The sequence below is a fragment of the Podarcis filfolensis genome, assembly GCF_964270895.1.
Source record: "Podarcis filfolensis genome assembly, chromosome: 3".
NCBI classification, from domain to species: domain Eukaryota; kingdom Metazoa; phylum Chordata; class Lepidosauria; order Squamata; family Lacertidae; genus Podarcis; species Podarcis filfolensis.
The window spans coordinates 119730675-119752223 of NC_139606.1; the positions used below are offsets into that span (position 1 = coordinate 119730675).

At 48.7% G+C, this 21549-nt stretch overlaps 1 protein-coding gene across 9 annotated transcripts in view; it reads right to left on the minus strand.

The window, feature by feature from the left end:
* Positions 1 to 2905: 2905 nt before the first annotated feature.
* EFR3B (EFR3 homolog B) overlaps positions 2906 to 21549 on the minus strand; it is a 130829-nt gene continuing 112185 nt past the window's right edge. For 6 of the 9 annotated variants that reach the window (XM_083605077.1, XM_083605076.1, XM_083605073.1 and 3 more), the window contains 12 exons: positions 20538 to 20589; positions 15437 to 15609; positions 13421 to 13496; positions 12747 to 12908; positions 10312 to 10443; positions 9605 to 9672; positions 9276 to 9403; positions 7867 to 7958; positions 7495 to 7543; positions 6736 to 6842; positions 5464 to 5513; positions 2906 to 3435 (listed from right to left, as the gene is read on the minus strand). In XM_083605077.1, the coding sequence (XP_083461203.1) occupies positions 3330 to 3435; positions 5464 to 5513; positions 6736 to 6842; positions 7495 to 7543; positions 7867 to 7958; positions 9276 to 9403; positions 9605 to 9672; positions 10312 to 10443; positions 12747 to 12908; positions 13421 to 13496; positions 15437 to 15609; positions 20538 to 20589 (1195 nt within the window). In that variant the 3' untranslated portion in view covers positions 2906 to 3329. The remainder of the gene's footprint in view (positions 3436 to 5463; positions 5514 to 6735; positions 6843 to 7494; positions 7544 to 7866; positions 7959 to 9275; positions 9404 to 9604; positions 9673 to 10311; positions 10444 to 12746; positions 12909 to 13420; positions 13497 to 15436; positions 15610 to 20537; positions 20590 to 21549) is intronic. The other 3 variants (XM_083605078.1, XM_083605075.1, XM_083605071.1) reach the window with 1 other exon arrangement.

Sequence of the window (21549 nt, forward strand, 5' to 3'; positions counted from 1 at the left end):
GGAGGGCCAAGTTTGGGGGTGCCTGCTCTAGAGCATGGGTAGGCAAACTAAGGCCCAGGGACCAGATCCGGCCCAATCGCCTTCTAAATGTGGCCCGTGGATGATCCAGGAATCAGCTTGTTTTTACATGAGTAGAATGTGTGCTTTTATCTAAAATGCATCTCTGGGTTATTTGTGGGGCATAGGAATTTGTTCATTTCCCCCCAAATATAGTCTGGCCCCCCACAAGGTCTGAGGGACAGTGGACCAGCACCCTGCTGAAAAAGTTTGCTGACCCCTGCTCTAGAGTCAGTCTCATCATGGTTGAAAGTTCGGTTGGACCACAGATCCCAGGTACCTACGGGACCGCCTCTTTGCTGGTATGCCCCGCGGAGGACCTTAAGGTCCACGAATGACAACGCTTTGTAGGTCCCAAGTCGCAAGGTGGTTAGCTTGGTCTCAACAAGGGCCAGGGCCTTTTCGGTGCTGGCCCCGACTTGGTGGAACGCTCTGTCACAAGAGACTAGGGCCCTGCGGGACTTGACATCTTTCCGCAGGGCCTGTGAGACAGAGCTGTTCCGCCTGGCCTTTGGTTTGGACTCAGTCTGACCCTTATGTTGCCCTCCCCTTATGGTTTTGATCTATGGGTCTTACAACAGATCTAAGGCTCTGAGCCCATCATATCTGCGGACGGAAGAACAGAGGCATAGGAGGCCAGCTTCGCTAAGTCCTCCTTGTAAGTCTGCACGGCATAGACGAGATTCGAATTGGGGACTCTCCGCCAGCAATTGCAATATGAGCTTTAAACGCAGAGGAAACCAGAGTCCCAGTGGTGGCTCCATTGACCTGTTGTTGCGGCCGTCAAATGCAAAACAAACCAACAAACAAAGCCCTTTCAAGAAAACAAAATGTTTTCTTAAAGACAGTCCGGCCTGAGCCTGTGACATTAACGCTCCTTTGAAAAGGCCACCCAGATAACTATTCAAACACAGATCAACTCAGCACCCCACAACAATATGTGACCTTTTGAAGATCAACAATGACTTGTTTCCACCTCCTTCATTGCACCTCAGCACAGCGCATTGTTGTGTTCCTCAAATACCAGGACGGCATGGCATGAATAGTCATGCCTTCAGATGCAATGCAAGGAGAAATATATTCTTCTTTTTTATATACTGTTATGTACGAGGTGCTAACAGATGGGGGGCAATGCTGGCGCCGCGACTGTGAGCAGCTACGGCGACGATTCCCGGGAGAAAACCAGGAGGATGACAGGTCAGAGGAGTCCCAAGGGAACAGTGGGGCAGTGAGGCCATAGAGCAGGAGGGACCAGCAGGAGAGGCAGAATCAGTAAATACAGAGAGGACCCGCGAGGCCGAAAGGACACCGGAACCAGAACCACGACTGAGCGAGCCGGTTGCGCCAGACCAAACAGCCCCATCACAGCCAGCATCCTTGGAACACGAGCCAGAACCTGAAACCTGGACCAGGGAACACCACAGGCTGCAACGCACACGTAGGCCGCCGGCGTACCTTGAGGACTATGAATGAGACCTCCCAGGCAGGACTAGAACTTAGAGGGGAGGGGTGTTATGTACTGAGTTGAATAGGATCCAAAAGGCAGCAGTCTGATTGGTCCTAGAACAATAGGATCCAAACTGCAGCAGTCTGATTGGTCCTAGAACAATAGGATTCAGAATGCAGCAGTCTGATTGGTCCTAGAACAATGCAGCAGTATGACTGGTCGGCAGGAGCCACCCAATCCAGCTCCAGGTGGAAGGGAATCTGCAACCTGATTGGCCTATATGTGAATCCTGGAATTAGCCAATCACGTGGGGCCCATTGTGTAAATAATGTATATAAAGCAGATATTTTGGGGAAACTTTCATTCCTCACTACTATGAGCTGAATAAAGAGCATGAAATCCACACTTGACTCCGAGTATATTTCATATACCATAGACTTTATCCAGGCCCATCTACTTGTGAATTAAAAGCCAGCTTTAAAATAAAGAGTTATTGTAGAACGATAGAACTGCGATGCAGGAGTCTCAGTTAAAGCATCCATGACAGATGGCCATCCAAACTCTGCTTAGATACCCCCAAGAAAGGAGAGACCACCCCCTCCAGAGGGAGACCATTCTACTGTAGCATCAGAAAGTTCTTCCTGATGTTTAATAGGAATCTTGTTTCTTGTAATTTGAAGCCATGGGTTCGAGTCCTGCCCTCTGGAGCAGCAGAAAGCAAGCTTGCTCCATCTTCCATTTGACAGACCTTTAGATATTTGAAGATGGCTCTCATATCACCTCTCAGTCTCCTCTCCAGGCTAAACATACCCAACTCCCAAACTGAGAGGGTACTGGGATATGAACATTATGTTGTTGCTTTGTTCCATATCTTTAAATCTCTTTCAGCTTCTGCCTTCTGGAAGAAGGTACAGGGTTATAAAGACTAGGACCAGCCGCCTGAGAAACAGTTTCTATCCAAATGCGATTTGGGTTTTAAACGCAGTGTAAGGTAGTCTCTATGGGAGTATATTGTATTTAATTATGGGGTATCAGAGTTTTTAGGGGGTCAATCAGGCTGGGATAGCTGGGAAAGCAGGCTTGTTGGTTTTTGAATGTCTGATGTAGATATTTTCAATTTTGTTGTTCTGTATGGGACAATGAAAATAAAGATTATCGTATCATAGATCTATCTGTCTATACAGATAGATTCATATCTAGGCAGATTAATGCCTTATCGATAAGACTCATAGCACTGAAGAATAACTCTAGGCAGGAGTTATTACATTTAAATATATATTTATCTATCTCTGTCCCAAAGGATCCCAATGTACATTACAGGGTGCGCATGGGGGAAAGGTGCAATTTTTTGGCCAGGAAAATATTCTGAGCCAGGAACCAGCAGCAAAAACGACACAGACCCACAGAGAATAGATTGACTTTATGCGATGGATTATCAACACACGCGTTCAGTGGAGAGAGAGAGAGAGAGAGAGAGGAAACACCCAACCCATCAAAAAAGACTTTTAAAAACATCTTCTTAAAAAAGGGAGGCCGAAAATGGCGCCCCGCCTCTTGCGACTGTCCGTCAAAGGCTGCTCGGGTGCTCTCTTCCGCATAACGGGGAAATCGAGTCAAGCACAAAGGAGGGGAAGGAAGACGAAGGGGCCTTGGGGTGTGTGTGTGGGACTGTGAGGGGATGCATCCTGCATCCCCATTGCTTGGAAGGTGGTCCAAAGGGGATTCGTTCCCCCATGGGCTCCTGGAGGCAGCAGGATCGCGATCCGCCTGGTCCCAGGTGATGGTTCGAAGCCGAAGTCGCATCCTGGCATGCAGTCGGGACTCCTCAGTAGACGCACAGGTCCGGGAACTTCATCTCATAGACCGGGATGGAGTGGCTCTGAGGCTGGCCGTACGCGGCCGTGATGGTCCCCGAGGGGCTGGGAGGAGGTCTGTGGTCAAGAGAAGAGGACTTTGAGACACAGCTGGCCCTTGTCGCTCTGGAGTGTGTGTGTTGTTACGGAAATTACGGGGTGGGGGCACATCTTTAATGGTGTTAAATGTTACAAATATTATGTCTGAGTGTATCCTTTTGACTTGACAGCTCAGGGAAGTTACCTAGCTTTAAAAATAATATAAAATCAACTCCTTTGCCAGTTTCCTCCATTCCAAAGCTGTTTTGCACTTGAAAAATAGGGACTCCAGGAAGTGCCCAGAGGTGACAATTGCTGAGCTGATTGTTGGCCAAGGAAAGGCCTTAGAACACGTACATAAATATATAAACCACATGTCTGAAGCAGCACAGGAAAACAGCCATGAAGCCATATTGTCTCCCAAACCAACCAAATGTTTTCTCTGCAAGGAGGAAAATGGAAAAGCCTCCCCATTTCATTCACAAATCCTGTCTTAAGGGCACATTTAAGATATGAATAGGATGTGAGCCTGTGACCTGGCTCAGGAACTAAGTATTCATCATTACAAAAGACTGGCCAGGGTATCCAATCAAGTAAGCATTAACAGGTAACCTGCCAGACAGGAGATAAACAACGACAGGAGGTAAACAACGCACTCAGATTTCTGCTGTAGACTGCCCTTTCTGTGATGTATGTATGATGTTTCTGGGGGTGGTCTTGAACTCCAGGGTGGGGAATTTAAAATGTCTATATAAGAGCGGGCACACCTTGGTTCTGGTTCCTCCTCCTTTCCTGCGTGTGAGGGGAGCACCCTGTTGCAACAGTTAATAAAGATCAGGCTTACTAGCTGCTTTGCTTCTCAGTATTCTCTGGTTGGCCTCTGTTATTTTCTCCAATCAGTGGAGAACCTGCAAAGGACTCTATAAGGGCTCTTGTGTCCCCCATAAGGGAATAAGGGCAGATTTATGTTTATTACATTTGCGTTTGTAATGCTTCTGAAACTATTTTCAATAGAACCATCTTGCATTTGGCAACACACAAACCTGGTTTGGGGGTGGAGGGGTCAGGAATGCTTTCAAGAGACACTGAATCTGTTACCTGTCTCTCCTCCAATGCTTCTCCTTCCCGCTGCCCCCCCCCATATATCCTAGCTTTTACCCTCGCCAGCCTCTGAACCATGCCCTTTGGCAAACCACTGTTCTAAATCTATACTCTCCCCCTTTCCCAGGAAGGTGTGTGTGTGGGGGGGCAGCTCCCACCATTCCTCCTCAGTCCAGCCACTGACAGCACGGCGGGGGAAAAAGTGTCACGAAAGAAAGGTGCTCTGCCCAAAGCAAGCGGGAGAAGTTCTCCTGCACAAGGCTCATGCGGGGAGAGGGGTTTCTCCTGTGCGCTGCTGCCTGTTAGGATTCCTGCTCCGTGTCTGCAGTCATGGGTTTGTTGTCTATCACATGACGGTGTATGTTTTCATTCCACAGTGTGGGAAGTGACCGAGACAGGATGTTTCGGTATTACTGTGTTTATGAAGTGGGACTATCATAGCTGTCAACTTTCAGATTTGAAAATTAGGGATCAGCAGCCTCGAAAATAAGGGATCAGCAGCCTCACCTGTCCTGGGGACAGTCTACGGGATATCTAACAATCCGGGATAGCAGCGGGAAACGGCGCTGGAATAAGGGAATTTCCCGCAAAAAAAGGGAAGGTTGACAGCTGTGGACTATTGTCCTTTGTTCTTTCTCTCTTTGCTGTCTGATGAGAAAGAGGCAGGAGCTAAGTCAGAATGCTCCGAGTGTATTATATGTAAATAAACGTAGATTAAGCAAAATGCTGTGCTACTGAGTTCTGTTACGCAAGCTGCGAAGACTCTGCGGATCCCTATGTCTGCTGGCATCGGTTGCTGTGATGTTCAGGCTGAAGAAAGCTTTTGAAGCTCCCGAACGACCGACCAGGAGGGAGAGAATGTGCCAGTCGGGCATGTGTCTCTGCCAGGGTCCTACACATGAGTAGGATCATCCTAATACACCCACCCAGCGTCCCCCAGCCTCTCTCCCCCTTCCACCCCCTTACCGTATGGTGATCTCAAATATCTGGTTGAGCTTGCTCTGCAGAAGCGTGGCCTGCAACAAGAAGGGGACGACTGTGAGCACTGGAATTGCAGACATGGAGGAACAAAGGCATGGGATAACTCTAATACGCAGCAATAATAGATCATTTGAGGGAAGCATGAAAATGGGGGTGGGGGCCTAATTTTAACCTCAAGAGAATGCAAAATTGGGAAATGGTGCTATATTTGTATTCTTCTGCTTCTTGGGAATGTATAGATTTTGCTCAGTGCAAAGGATGAGCAAATCTATTTCATTCCTATTTTATTAGGAATAAATTAATTTTACAAATCTATTTTATAATTAAAAATAGGAATTGCTGCCCTGCGATGCGATCCACGTGGGGCTTCTCTGGCGCTAGATCTTGAGGCTGCTGGCCGTGCAGAATGCTGCAGCACAATTGCTGACAAGGGGGAGGCCTTGGCGGCACAGAAAACTTGTGCTCAGAGCTTGCCATTTTGCTATCAAGCCCAGTTCAAGGTGTTAGCGTTGTTGGGGGAAGTGGGTGAAATCGCACTGAGGGATTTTGCTCAGCGTAAAGGATGAGCACTGGAGGCAAAAGGCTACCCGGTGTTAGTATCACAGGGGGAGCTGGCATAGGGAAATGTGAGCGGATCATCTTGGATCTTTGCAAGGCTCACTTCCGAGACCAGAGAACTGCACTGGAGCAGATTGGTTCGCAATGCAGCAGCGTTGCTTAACGCTCATGTAGAGAGTGTTAGGTTTCTGTTTGTGCCACTGTGCAGCTGCTTAGAGTCACAAGACTCTGTTTACATTCCAGAGATTCCAGACTGTTGGAAGTCTCATGGGAGACGGATGTTGATATTACTGGTTTCCGGTTTCTTTGTACCAGTTGCCTCTCTGCTTTCACAGAGAGAGGATGTATATTCTTTTCTGTCTGCATAGTTAGAAATAATACTCTTAGCAATGCAGCTCATATTTTTCTCTCCTTCTGCTGCTTGGATACTCTGCATAATGGGAACATGTCTGGAGCCTCATCAAAGGCTTAGGTCGTTAATCACCGTCGGAGGACTCGACTGGAGGAGTAGCTCGGTCAAGCGCAAGTTCCGACAGAGAGTGTGTTTATGCTTGTCTTGTGTCCAGTGGCGGAGGAACCCTCTTTGGCACCCGGGGCGGGACGCACCGCCTGCGACGCACCCATGACATCCATATGGACTGTGCATGTGCGGCGTCCCGTACAGAGTGTACACACGCAGCAACCAAATCCACCACTCACCCGGGCGCCACAGTGAGCCGCGATTTCTTCGAAGGGAGCTTTCTGGAACTTTTCCACCACTTGCCTCCTCCTCTCCCGCTCCTGTTCCTCCACCGCAACACTGTCTACTAAAAAAAGAAGAAGACCAGGAACGTTCGTTGGACACGACAGTGAGAACCAAGTTCAAGGTGTCCCTACCAGCATACAAAGGGATGCGGGTGGCGTTGTGGGTTAAACCCCAGAGCCTAGGGCCCGCCGATCAGAAGGTCAGCGGTTCGAATCCCCGCGATGGGGTGAGCTCAGCAATATCTTTTCAAATATTGTTAATTTTACTTAGGGGTATTTTTATTGCTTTTACAATTTTTTCCCTAAACTGCTTTGAGTTGTTGTTGTACAATAAATTGTATGAAATCAAGTAGTAAATTAACACCCAAGTTAAATGCTGACAGCTTCTGAGGAAAACCTCGATGGTTTGGGAGCAAGAAGATCTTTGTGGGATGGAGAACGCAGCTTCTCTTAGGCTTCTGAAGGAATGCAGAGATGTGTAGGTGGGCTTGCCAGCTGGCCTCCCAGCCCCTCTGCATGTCGACAATTTTTGTGTGTGGTTGTTATTGTATTCGTTACTGTGTTGTTGTTTTTTGTTACGTTTTGTTAAAAATGTAATAAAAATATTATTAAAAAGAGAGAGAGTTGCCAATGGTCCCTTCCTTTTTGCCCAAAGTGGGGCGCAAAAGGGGGAGGGGACCCTGCTGGACACCTCTGGTCCCCAAAGACTCTTACCAATTGCGTTCTTCAAGGTTTCGTACGTGATCTCTTCGGCAGGGGCTCTCTGTTTTGGGTTTGAGCGGACAGTGGAAGGAGGAGAGAAGAGAACAGAAATGTTAGAAACCAGGAGTCTCAAGATGTCATTGTTGTCTGGGCAGAAATCCTACTTGAGAGGCAAACGGGGCTGCCAGCAAAAGATTGGGGTGGGGGGGATCTCCTGAACCAATAATCCCATCAGCCCTAAACAGCTCAGGGCCAAGAGCTGAGAGGCCGTCTCCTTCCCTACAAAGCCTCTTGGGTCCCCTGTCTCCCAACCCCGACTTCCACGAAATCTCCCGGCGGCTGGCGACAAACGGTCCATGGCAGGGCACCATCCAAACCGCGTACCTCCTCTTTTTCGGGGCTATTTCTCGACTCCACTTCCACCTGCAGGGAGATGGTCTCGCCAATACTCTTCCTCTTTGACAGCCGATCTTCATCTGAAAGGGAAGGGGAAATTGCCAACATGGGAGGAACGGCTGTTAAAACTAGCAGGCTTTTAGCTGAGATGGGGAAACCGGCATGTTTAAATCAGAGAAAAGTCATCGTTAACATTTGCTAAAGACTGGAAACCTCATACAGAATTTTGCATGGAAAAGATATGATGATATTTGGATTGGAGGATTGGAGATCATATTTGTTTATGGAAAGTGACTTTGTTGGGTGTTGAACTGGGTTAGGGTTAGGGGAAGTTTTTTTTACTTTCTGAGTGTTTTCTTTCTGTCTTTCTCTCTTAACCTCTATTTTACTCTTCCTTCCTTCCTTTCCTTTCCTTTCCTTTCCTTTCCTTTCCTTTCCTTTCCTTTCCTTTCCTTTCCTTTCCTTTCCTTTTTTCTCTCCCTTTTATGCTTTTATTGTATCTAGACCAAAGTCTTAGTTTAGATAAAAAAGGGAAAATATATTAAGTTTTGTATTTTTTCCCCTATACAGTCCATACCTCGGGTTACAGCCGCTTCAGGTTGCGTTTTTTTGGGTTGCGGACTGCCAAAACCCGGAAGTACTGGAACGGGTTACTTCCGGGTTTCGGCGGTCGCACATGCGCAGAAGTGCTAAATCGTGCTTTGCGCATGAGCATAAGCCCCGAATTGCAACCTGCGTGTGCGCAGATGCGGGTTGCGAACGCTGCGGGTTGCGAACGTGCATCCTGCATGGATCAGGTTCTCAACCTGAGCAGCCACTGTAAAGCTTACTAAAAACTATTACTTTAAAAATGAAATGGTATGAGGAATGTAGAGTTGTTCTAGATTGGTGCTTCCTGAAGTGCAGGACTACCTATTGGGATGTAATAAGAGGGTCGCAGGGATGCAGCTGGCGCTGTGGGTTAAACCACAGAGCCTAGGGCTTGCCGATCAGAAGGTCGGTGGTTCAAATCCCCGTGACGGGGTGAGCTCCTGTTGCTCAGTCCCTGCTCTTGCCAACCTAGCAGTTCAAAAGCACGTCAAAAGTGCAAGTAGATAAATAGGTACCACTCCACCGGGAAGGTTTACGGCGTTTCTGTGCGCTGCTCTGGTTCGCCAGAAGTGGCTTAGTCCTGCTGGCCACATGACCCAGAAGCTGTACGCTGGCTCCCTCGGCCAATAAAGCGAGATGAGCGCCGCAACCCCAGAGTCGGCCACGACTGGACCTCATGGTCAGGAGTCCCTTTACCTTTACCTTTACCTTTAAGAGGGCAGCAGGGGGGTTAGAGGTGCAAATTCAACCACTTTGCCTTTCCCCCTCCCTCCCCTGGCATCGGAGGGCACTCTCAGCCCCCGTACCTGTCAGCTGGGGGATATAAGGGGTGCTGAGCCGGTCCGAATTGTATCCGCTGCCCCCCAGCACCTCGCTGATCTTGCTCTGCCGAAAGAGGATCTCGGGGCCCAGGCGGTCCAGGTTCCTCGATAGCCTACGGAAGGGAATCGGGAGGAGAAATGAGAGGGGGTGCCAAAGCCTCTCTCTCTCCCGCCTGCCCCCTTGCTGCTCAGAGCATGCCCTCATGCAGAGGAAGGGCCAAGGAAGGCATCAGCACAAAAGGAGTATGCGTGTCACCGGATGAGGAAAGCCTCAAGGCTTGGATTCCAAGTCAGAGGATCCTGGGCTGGCTTACCTGGGCTTCTCTGCAAACACGCCTTCGGGGAGCAGGTACGGCGCCTCCTTCTGCCTCATCTCAATGACCTGGAAAAGAGGCAAGACTCGCTCAGCTAGCTGAGATCCTTTGTCAACAACAAATTGTCACTGTTTTTGTGTTGGATATACGCTATATGGTAATTTATGGACCTCATAGGTATCTCAAGCCATTTGCACATGTTGCCCTGCAGAATGTCGGCACCACAGGAGCAAACCAGTGGTATTTTGGGGAGCAGACTAGCAGGTGGGGCCCATGACTTTCATCCTAGGAGCCTACACAACACAGAACACTGTTGCTGTATGTAGGTTTTATTTGTTTTTTATCTTATATTTTGGAAATGTACACCCAGTGTTTTTTTCTTTACATTTTTTTTGGGGCCCCAAGAGAGTGGGGCCCTAAGCTACAGCTTGTTTAGCTTATAAGCAAATCTGGCACCGATAGCTTGCACCTGTGGCCGTCTGTCAAGGAAGCTTTGGTTGAAGTTTTTGCATTGCGGGGGTTGGACTGGATGACCTTTGCTCTGGTTCGCCAGAAGCGGCTTAGTCCTGCTGGCCACATGACCCGGAAGCTGTATGCCGGCTCCCTCGGCCAATAAAGCGAGATGAGCACCGCAACCCCAGAGTCGGCCATGACTGGACCTAATGGTCAGTGGTCCCTTTACCTTTTATAACAGGGACAATACAGACCTCGTGAATGTGCTGGCAGAAGGCGGGCACTGTGGTCAGCTGGCTGATCAGGTTCAGGTAGGCGGCGCCGAGGGCATAGAGGGCACAGCGACTGTATAAAGGCAGGTTGTCCTCGTTGACCTGGGCCAGCTCCTGCAAAGAAGGTTGGGATGTTATGGGTCCAGGCAGTCTGATATGAACGTCAACCGAAAAACTCGAGAGACCTGGGAAACGCCTGATTCTCCTCTGCTGGCTCTGCTTCTCCATCGTCTTGTTGGGTTGAACTGGGTTATTCTAAGCTGCTCTTTGACAGCCATTGGCAGGGCAGAAATCTTATATCGCTTGCAGGGCCAGATTGAGGTTGGATGAGGCCCTCAGCTACTGAAGGTAATGGGGCCCTTTATATGTCCAGCTGTCCTTTGTCAACAACAAATCATCACTGCTCTTTGTGTTGAATGTATGCTATGTGAGGACACGGGTGGCACCGTGGGTTAGAATCATAGAATCATAGAGTTGGAAGAGACCACAAGGGCCATCGAGTCCAACCCCCTGCCAAGCAGGAAACACCATCAGAGCACTCCTGACATATGGTTGTCAAGCCTCTGCTTAAAGACCTCCAAAGAAGGAGACTCCACCACACTCCTTGGCAGCAAATTCCACTGTCGAACAGCTCTTACTGTCAGGAAGTTCTTCCTAATGTTTAGGTGGAATCTTCTTTCTTGTAGTTTGGATCCATTGCTCCGTGTCCGCTTCTCTGGAGCAGCAGAAAACAACCTTTCTCCCTCCTCTATGTGACATCCTTTTATATATTTGAACATGGCTATCATATCACCCCTTAACCTCCTCTTCTCCAGGCTAAACATGCCCAGCTCCCTTAGCCGTTCCTCATAAGGCATCGTTTCCAGGACTTTGACCATTTTGGTCTTGCCGATCAGAAGGTCGGTGGTTCAAATCCCCGCGACGGGGTGAGCTCCCGTTGCTCGGTCCCTGCTCCAGCCAACCTAGCAGTTCGAAAGCACGTCAAAGTGCAAGTAGATAAATAGGTACCACTCTGGTGGGAAGGTAAACGGCGTTTCCGTGCGCTGCTCTGGTTCGCCAGAAGCGGCTTAGTCATGCTGGCCACATGACCCGGAAGTTGTACACCGGCTCCCTCGGCCAGTAAAGCGAGATGAGCGTCGCAACCCTACAGTGGGCCACAACTGGACCTAATGGTCAGGGGTCCCTTTACTTTTACTATATGCTATGTGGTAACTGATGGACCTAATAGGTATCTAAAGCCATTTGCACATGTTGCTGTGCAACCAGTCTTTGCAGAATGTCGGCACCCTATATATAGAAAGGCGCAAACCAGTAATATTTTAGGGAGCAGGCTAGCAGGCGGGGCCCATGACTTACATCCTAGGAGCCTACACAACACAAAACACTGTTGCTGTATGTAGGTTTTATTTTATTTGGTTTTTATCTTATATTTTGGAAATGTACATCCCGGTTTTTTCCCCTTTAAATTTTTTGGGGGTCCCAAGAGAGTGGGGCCCTAAGCTATAGCTCGTTTAGCTTATATGTAAATCTGGCACTGATGGCTTGTACCTGTGAAGTTAGATGGCCATCTGTCAAGGAAGCTTTGGTTGAAGTTTCTGCATTGCAAGGGGTTGGACTGGATGACCTTTGGGGTCCCTTCCAACACTACGATACTCTGAATCTATATGCCAGAACTCACTGTTATTCATTTACATAATAATATGTATAAACCGCCTAAGCTCAGTTGGTTAAGAGCTTGGTTGCAGGTTTGATCCCTGAACAAGACAGCTGCATATTTCTGCATTGCATTACTGTATTTTAATATTTTGTTGGAAGCCGCCCAGAGTGGCTGGGGAAGCCCAGCCAGATGGGCGGGGTATAAATAATAAATTATTATTATTATTATTATTATTATTATTATTATTATTATTATTATTATTGGAGCGTCCTCAGGGTCCCTTCAAACCCACAGTTCTATGATACTAACTCAGACAAATAAAAGTATCAAAACATCACATAACTATAACATTATTAAATCAATAAAATACAGAAAGAACAGCTGGTGCTGGATCAGATTAATTCTCTAAAAGCTCTTTGCGGAAAACAAATTTATTTTTTGTTTCACAGATTTCTAAACAGCTTCACATCCCAAAGGCTACGAATGAATGGGTTTACAGATAAGATAAATCACAAAGACTGAACTCTTTAAAAACCGCAGAGCCATTTCTTCAATCAAAATTTCCCCCAAAATATAGAGAGCTGGGTCACACGTCAGGGAAAGCCCGTCTGAAACAGATTAAAACCACCTTAGCAATAGTCGTATCTTTATTGATTTGGCACCCCGTTCTCTCTCCTCCTGACCCCCCAAGAAATAAAGGAATCAGCTGGCTCCCAGGTGGGTCTTGGCAGACCCCCCCCCTCCCTGGCCCAGCCCTTACCTGCATGGCCAGCGCCAGGCGGATGAGGTCCACCACCACCTCCTCGTTGGCCAGCTCGATGCTGGTGAGCGCCAGCAGGCTGTAGATGGCCTCGTAATGCGCCCGCCCATTGCTCTCCTCCTTGCACGTCAAGTACATGTGGCGATAGAGCTGTTGCGAGTGCTGTGGAAAAGCGGAGAGGCAGTGTTTGTGAGAGAGGTGTCGCCGGAGGACTTTTATACTTCCATGCCTCTGAAAACTAAACCACCAGCCTTGTAGGTTTTCCGGTATAGAAATCTGGGGTGAAGCCACATTTGGAATACAGCACAGTCCTGGTTGCCTCAAAAAGGGCCGCCAAATAATAATAATAGGAGTTTTTCTCCTTCTCATAACACTAGCATCTGTGAACATGCAACGAATGTCGGAAGATTCAGGATGTTTAGGGAAGTTTTGATGTTTTATTGTGTTTTTAATATTCTATTGGAAGCCGACCAGAGTGGTTGGGGAGGCCCAGCCAGATGGGAGGGGTATAAGTAGTAAATTATTATTATTATTATTATGGTGGATAAACGATGTTGCACATGGAAGGTGCCAGAAATGATCCCCCCCCCCGTTGATGTCTACCTGTCCACCTGGCTGGCTCACATCCTTCCACCTGCAAGTCTTGCAAACCCACAAGCGCCTTCCCCCTGTACCTTTTTCATGAAGACAGTATCCTGGCGGGAGCACTTGTCCACTTTCAGCTTCAGGATGGAGATATCGCTGATGGTGCTGTGCGGGGAAATGGCAAAGGATGAAACGAGAGGCAGCGTGGCATAGTGACTGCAATGCTCCTGGGCTGTGTTCAGAAAGTGGTAGTGGGGGATGAGTGTTCAGACCCCTGGGCTCTCACTTGTGGGGTGCCTCAGGGTTCTGTCCTCTCCCCCATGCTTTTCAACATCTACCTGCAGCAGCTGGGAGATAAATAGCGGTACCTATTTATCTACTTGCGCTTTGACGTGCTTTCGAACTGCTAGGTTGGCAGGAGCAGGGACCGAGCAATGGGAGCTCACCCCGTCGCGGGGATTCAAACCGCCAACCTTCTGATCGGTAAGCCCTAGGCTCTGTGCTCAACAGCTATGGGCAAACCGCACACCCCCCCCCAGCCCAACAACACGGAAAAATACGGTAAATTGCTGTGTTGGCCCTTTGCGAAAAATAAGTGTGTTTTGTGTTGCAGTTTGGGTACTCGGTCTCCAAAAGGTTTGCCACCACTGTTCTGCGGTCCTGCTGCAAGTCCACAAAGTTGGCCTGGGCTCCCGTCTGTTAGAATATTCTGTTCCACCTTAAGGGACAGGCATGATTGTTATACATCACATGCCTGTTTACACTCCAGCGCAGCTTCTTGGGAACTTCCGTTTGTGTACAGCTTTTGCATTTAGCTGCTTGCTTTGGACATCAAGGGGAGAAGACATGCTTTCCTTTTGTCCTGATGTATGCTGAATAAGTGGGACGCTGGTGGCGCTGTGGGTTAAACCCCAGAGCCTAGGGCTTGCCGATCAAAAGGTCGGCGGTTCGAATCCCCGCGACGGGGTGAGCTCCCGTTGCTCGGTCCCTGCTCCTGCCCACCTAGCAGTTCAAAAGCACATCAAAGTGCAAGTAGATAAATAGGTACCGCTCCGGCGGGAAGGTAAACGGCGTTTCCGTGCACTGCTCTGGTTTGCCAGAAGCGGCTTAGTCATGCTGGCCACATGACCTGGAAGCTGTACGCTGGCTCCCTCGGCCAGTAAAGCGAGATGAGCGCCGCAACCCCAGAGTTGGTCACGACCGGACCTAATGGTCAGGGGTCCCTTTATCTTTACCTTCACCTCCAGGGTCAGGAATGTGGGTTGCGCTGTAGGTTAAACCACAGAGCCTAGGACTTGCCGATCAGAAGGTCGGCGGTTTGAATCCCCGCGACGGGGTGAGCTCCCATTGCTCGGTCCCTGCTCCTGCCAACTTAGCAGTTTGAAAGCACGTCAAAGTGCAAGTAGATAAATAGGTACCGCTCTGGCGGGAAGGTAAACGCCGTTTCTGTGCGTTGCTCTGGTTCACCAGAAGCGGCTTAGTCATGCTGGCCACATGACCCGGAAGCTGTACGCCGGCTCCCTCGGCCAGTAAAGCGAGATGAGCGCTGCAACCCCAGAGTCGGCCACGACTGGACCTAATGGTCAGGGGTCCCATTACCTTTACAGTGGTACCTCGGGTTACATACGCTTCAGGTTACATACGCTTCAGGTTACACACTCCGCTAACCCAGAAATAGTGCTTCAGGTTAAGAACTTTGCTTCAGGATAAGAACAGAAATCGGGCTCTGGAGATGCAGCGGCAGCAGGAGGCCCCATTAGCTAAAGTGGTGCTTCAGGTTAAGAACAGTTTCAGGTTAAGAACGGACCTCTGGAACGAATTAAGTACTTAACCTGAGGTACCACTGTACATGCTGAATAAACTACTTGTGAATATGCTCAACACAGCCTCTCCCTGCCACTTCTGAGTGTGTGTGCTCAGCTTCTGAAGGCTTATGAAGCTAGGGTCGCAGTTTCATGCGGATCCAAGGACTGGAGATTGCCTGGCCCACCGGCCGGTGGGCTTGGGCCAGCTGGGGGCCTGCCTATTGCCCCCGATTCCTCGGCTGCATCCCAACACTGCCCTCCATCCTGCCAACCTGCAAACGGAAGGCAAGGCCTGCACACCTGATGGTCTGGAACTTGTGCTTGTTCCCGTGGCGGTCGATGAAGCTGATGAGGATCTGGAGGACAAAGAGGCGGATCTCTGCATCCTCCATCAGAGCCGCGGACAGGAGACGGTCCAGGAAGGAGCTAGGCAGAGCTGTCAGCATGTTGCTACACTGGAAGCCGGTGGAGACCTGCGGGGTCCACAGAGATCTCCGTTAAACGGCGCCAACCTCATAGAATCACAGAGCCTTCCTGTTAGGTATTATGTCCATGGACATCAAGGAAAATCATAGACCCCTCTTTATATACGCAACCACAGCAGCTAGGACAGGCATAGGCAAACTCCAGCCCTTAATAATAATAATAATAATAATAATAATAATAATAATAAATTATTTGTACGCTGCCCATCTGGCTGGGTTCATAGAATCCTAGAATCATAGAGTTGGAAGAGACCACAAGGGCCATCGAGTCCAACCCCCTGCCAAGCAGGAAACACCATCAGAGCACTCCTGACATATGGTTGTCAAGCCTCTGCTTAAAGACCTCCAAAGAAGGAGACTCCACCACACTCCTTGGCAGCAAATTCCACTGTCAAACAGCTCTTACTGTCAGGAAGTTCTTCCTAATGTTTAGGTGGAATCTTCTTTCTTGTAGTTTGGATCCATTGCTCCGTGTCCGCTTCTCTGGAGCAGCAGAAAACAACCTTTCTCCCTCCTCTATGTGACATCCTTTTATATATTTGAACATGGCTATCATATCACCCCTTAACCTCCTCTTCTCCAGGCTAAACATGCCCAGCTCCCTGGTTTCCCCAGCCACTCTGGGCTGCTTCCAACAAAGATTAAAAATACATTAAAATGTCACACAGTAAAAACTTCCCTAAACAGGGCTGCCTTCAGATGTCTCCTAAAATTCAGATAGTTGTTTATTTCCTTGACATCTGCTGGGAGGGCGTTCCACAGGGCGGGCGCCACTACCGAGAAGGCCCTCTGCCTGGTTCCCTGTAACCTCCCATCTTGCAGTGAGGGAACCGCCAGAAGGCCCTCGGCGCTGGACCTCAGTGTCCGGGCTAAACGATGGGGGTGGAGACGCTCCTTCAGGTCTACTGGGCCGAGGCCGTTTAGGGCTTGAAAGGGCGTCCAGATGTTTTGAAACTACAATTCCGATCATCCCTAGCTAACAGGACCAGTGGTCAGGGATGATGGGAATTGTAGTCTCAAAAATATCTGGAAGGCCGGAGTTTGCCCGTGCCTGGGCTAGGATTTAAATGGCAAGGAATTGGAAAGTTGATAGCATCCCCACAAAAACAGACTGGCAAGCAGAAACGATAGAATACTTACAACTTGCCAAAGCGACAGGGAGAATAAGAGGAAATTCAGTACAGAAAATTAATAAATATTGGATGATATTTAAAGGATATCTTAAAAATTACAGTGACAGTGTTAATCTCCTGACAAACATGGAATGAATCTTGAAATATAGAGAAAGTACATAGTAAAAGTTTACGGATATAAAATGGGAAACCAAAATAATAATAATGAATTTTTTATAGCTTTACAAAGCGTAAAATAGCGCAAGGAGAAGAATCAGAAGTTAGTGTCTATGATATCTATGGTGTGTCTATGTTGTGGTGTGTATTGTCTAAGTTATATGTAAATTGATGTATAATAAAGGTGTTCTTGTTTTTTGTTACAAAAACAAAACTGTTGAGAGAGTCAGAACTTACAGGGTTAAGAAGTTCTGAGTGACGCTTCACATTCTTGGAGGTGTGTTTAGAACACGGAAGTGGGAGTGGTCAGTATCTCTGAGAGAGAGAGAGAAAGACACACACAGTGTGCGTGTTTGCTCCGTGGAGAGCAGCAGCAAGATGTGCGCTCTGTCGCCAGGAAATATATAGCTGTTGTGTTTGCTAAGAAATAAAGACTTTAAAGATAAGGAGACTGCTGCGTTTCAGCCTGAGTTATTACCACACGACAGAACGTTCCTGCTTCTGCTTCTGCTGTGTTTACTCTGCTGGAGTCATTGGTCTTTGGGAGAGAGCAGAGCCGCGCAGGGAAGTGTGCCGGACCCCCGGACCCCATCGAAGCAACAGGTTATGGGTGATCAGCAATAAAGATAAGAAACGTTCGTGCGTGTGAGAGACTGCAGCCAGAGGCCAGCCGATGAGACGCTGGGAAGGGTGACTGCAGGCAAAGAGGCTGAGGAGCAGCCAAAGGCCAGCTAAGGAGTAGCTGGAGCCAGCCGGGAGGAGCTGGGATCTGCCGGACCGGGAGGTGCTACTGTACCGTAAGTAGGCCGGGCCCCGGGGCAAGATGGCAGAGAGCCATGAATCGCGTGCAGTCCTTTTTGAAGAGGCAGACGGGAAGGAGCCCTGGGTCGGTTGGCAGGCACTGAAGAAAGTGGGAGTCACACCAGAGGGGGCTAGACGCCAGCCTGAGGGACGCCCAGAGGGGGCCAAGTGCTGCACAGACGCTGCAGAAGCTGGGGAACGCCCAGAGATGCCAGGAGGGGCTGTGGGACGCCCTGGATGCCCAAAGTGGGCTAGAACCGTGTCAGGAAGCTGCTGCAATGCTTTGACACGCCAGAGAGATGAGCAGCCGTGTGCTGGGAAGCTGCTGAAAGCTGGGAAGAGGAAAGCAGTGGCAAGCTGTTCCTCTGGAGGCTGTGCACCTAAGTTTGGGGGTGCAGGCCAGAAAGGCCAGTCCAAGGGTCTTGAGAGTGCCAAGGCTATTTGGCAGGAGCTGGAGAAGGTTTGCAGAGAAACCACAGAGCTGGAAGCCAAAAGCCACGTCCCCAAGCCTCAAAGAAAAGCCTCAAGTAGTGCTGCTGGCAAGAGTGGGGGGGGCACTGCAGTCCAAAGGCAAGTTTGAAAAGTTTTCCACTCGTCGCTGTTTTGTTTGCGGTTCCCCTGAACACCTGCGCAGAAGCTGTTCAGAGAAAGGGCAGGAAAGTCCCAAGGACATTTCCCATGGGAACCAGCCCGGGAGAAGAGGCAGGCGTGGGAAACCGCAGAAAGTACGCGCTCCAGAAGAGGAGGAAAACGCTTATCAGCTGTCTGCGTCTATGGCAGTTTTGGACAACAACAACACCTGCAGCGAAAGCTCCAAGGTCGGGGGCAGCAGGAAGTTAGTTGCTAAGGCAACAAAGAAGGACAACTCCAGAGGGGGGAGAGTCCTACGTTGGGTTGTTGACTCGGCTGCGAATGCCCATCTGGTAACAGCGCCACCTGATGGACAAATGTGGAACTGCAAGGCTGTTTCTACTGAGAAAACAGTTAAATTTGCTACAGGTTCACAGGGACATGTGACTCATGTTGCTAACATGTTTGTCTCTTTCTTGCAGGATGAACTGAAGGTCTATGTTCTCCCTGAGATAAAACACTGCCTGTTATCTGTACCTTGTCTTTTACAGGAGGGATATTCAGTGAGTTTTGAGAACAATGTCTGTACAATTTCCAGAGGGGGGAAGCAACTGGTGCGTGTTGAGAAAAATCAGAACAACCTCTTTGTTCTGGAATCACCTCTGGAGGGAAAGGGAGTGGGGAACACTCATGTTTCATGTGCATGCGTGTGGCACAAGAGGATTGCACACGGGTCTTGTGATGACTTGCAGGTGTTATCAGAATGCACCAAAGGGTGCAAGGTAAGAGAATGTGGTGCAACACTAAATTGCAGGGCTTGTAGAAAAGCCAAGAGCAAGGGATGCAGTTATCCCAGAGTGGAGAGGGTAACCACAAAGCCTTTTGAGCTTGTGCACGCAGACCTGTTTGGGCCTATGCCTCAGCCAAGTCTGGGCAAAGCCAGGCATCTGCTGATTTTGATCGATGATTTTACTAGGAACTCCTGGGCTTTTTCTCTGACAACGCAGGAGGAAGCAGCGCAACTGATCAAAGATTGGGTTGCGGCGGTGGAACAGAGGTTCTCCACCAAGGTGCAAGGTTTCCAGTTTGACCGTGGTTCAGAGGTCACTGGGTCTGCTCTAAAGAGTTTCTTTCGCCAGAGGGGGATACGTCACAAGGTGACTTCGCCTCAGGAGAGTGGCGTGGCAGAGCTGAGGAGTAAGGCTCTGATTCAAGCTTCAGAAGTCCTATTGAGTGACTCTGGGTTGCCTCACAGTTTCTGGGGGGAGGCAGTAAAAACGGCCAATTTCAGCCATGACACTGTCTCAGATTGTCTGTCTGAATCCGAATCTGAGGAGGAGGGAGAGCCAGATAATGGTGATCTGGCCGATGATCAGGATCAGGACCAGGGGGAGGCGTCTCCACAGGTTGTGAAAGGAGTGTCCAAGAGTGAGCCCTCATCTCCTGTTAGAGTGATGGAGAAAGCTCACAGACGGGTCAAGTCAGAGGGGGACTCTGATGAAGAAGACGCTCTCGCTGGCCCCAGTGGGTCAGGAGAAGAACCCCAGTTTGTGCCCAGGCGGTCTTCACGGGCAACAAAGGGAATTCCACCTGAGAGGTTTCAAGTCACAAATGCGTGGGTTGGTTTCGCGCAGTGCGAACCAGAGATTTGTGAGGAGACTCAACAGGCAGGTGGGAAGGTGTGGGACACACAGAGGTCTGTAAAGGTGTGCTCACAAGTCCTCTCAGAATGTGATGCGAGAGGGGGTGTTGAGAGAGTCAGAACTTACAGGGTTAAGAAGTTCTGAGTGACGCTTCACATTCTTGGAGGTGTGTTTAGAACACGGAAGTGGGAGTGGTCAGTATCTCTGAGAGAGAGAGAGAAAGACACACACAGTGTGCGTGTTTGCTCCGTGGAGAGCAGCAGCAAGATGTGCGCTCTGTCGCCAGGAAATATATAGCTGTTGTGTTTGCTAAGAAATAAAGACTTTAAAGATAAGGAGACTGCTGCGTTTCAGCCTGAGTTATTACCACACGACAGAACGTTCCTGCTTCTGCTTCTGCTGTGTTTACTCTGCTGGAGTCATTGGTCTTTGGGAGAGAGCAGAGCCGCGCAGGGAAGTGTGCCGGACCCCCGGACCCCATCGAAGCAACAAAACAAAACATTTTTTAAAAAAAGAATCAAGAGTTGGATCACCGCAGCTCAGTTGCAACACATGCCATAGGGCAACTCTCCCAGATTCTGGAATTAATGAAAAAATACACCATATTGGTTACCTGGAGGAGGGATTTCAGAAGCATGATCTGCGTCAGCCGATTCCGATTCTCCCTAAAAAAGGCAAAAATTGAGATTAAAACCCGGCGGTGGTGCTGTTCGCACTGAGAAGCTAACTCAGAATCACTGAGCGGCAGAAACAGAATTTCCTTAGCTGAAGGGTGCAAGGGAACAAAAGAAATACGCGCCTTCCTCATTTTCTCTCTGGCAGTGATAGTGCCTATGCCACACAGTCTAGAAAAGCGTGCACACCCCTCTGTAATTTTGCTAACTTTATTTCTTTATTTTTCAGGCGGCATATCTGCTGCGGCAGTTACAGGGAAACTTCCCAGCACTGATGGACAAATTAAGAAACAGCCTTTTCAGTAAATTCTTTAAAACTAAGGCCACAAAGTCTGCAGGTAAACTATGCTGCCGTTTCTAAACAATTAACAACACAAGCAACACAAAGACCAGTCTACTAGATACCACTGCCATACTTATTGCATAATATACATAATTTAGTACAGCAAAAAAAAAATGTGTACACTTGTGAATTCTTAAATATATTTGAAATCAAATGAAAACATGTCTGTCAATCTTTGAAAGTCCGTAAAAGTATAATAAGTCTATAGTTGAAACAAAGTAATAGATGCTATCCTGTGGGCTAAGCAGTAAAACTTTTTAGGAGCTGGAATCTATGTAACATATCTTTATGACCACTGCTCCTTGTGCATTTTTCTAATCTATGGGAAATTAAAAGATGCCTGCTTCTTGGGAGAAAAGCGATGAAAAACCTAGGCAGCATCTTAAAAAGCAGAGACATCACCTTGCCAACAAAGGTCCGTATAGTTAAAGCTATGGATTTCCCAGTAGTGATGTATGGAAGTGAGAGTTGGACCATAAAGAAGGCTGATCACCGAAGAATTGATGCTTTTGAATTCAGGTGCTGGAGGAGACTCTTGAGAGTCCCATGGACTGCAAGAAGATCAAACCGATCCATTCTGAAGGAAATCAGCCCTGAGTGCTCACTGG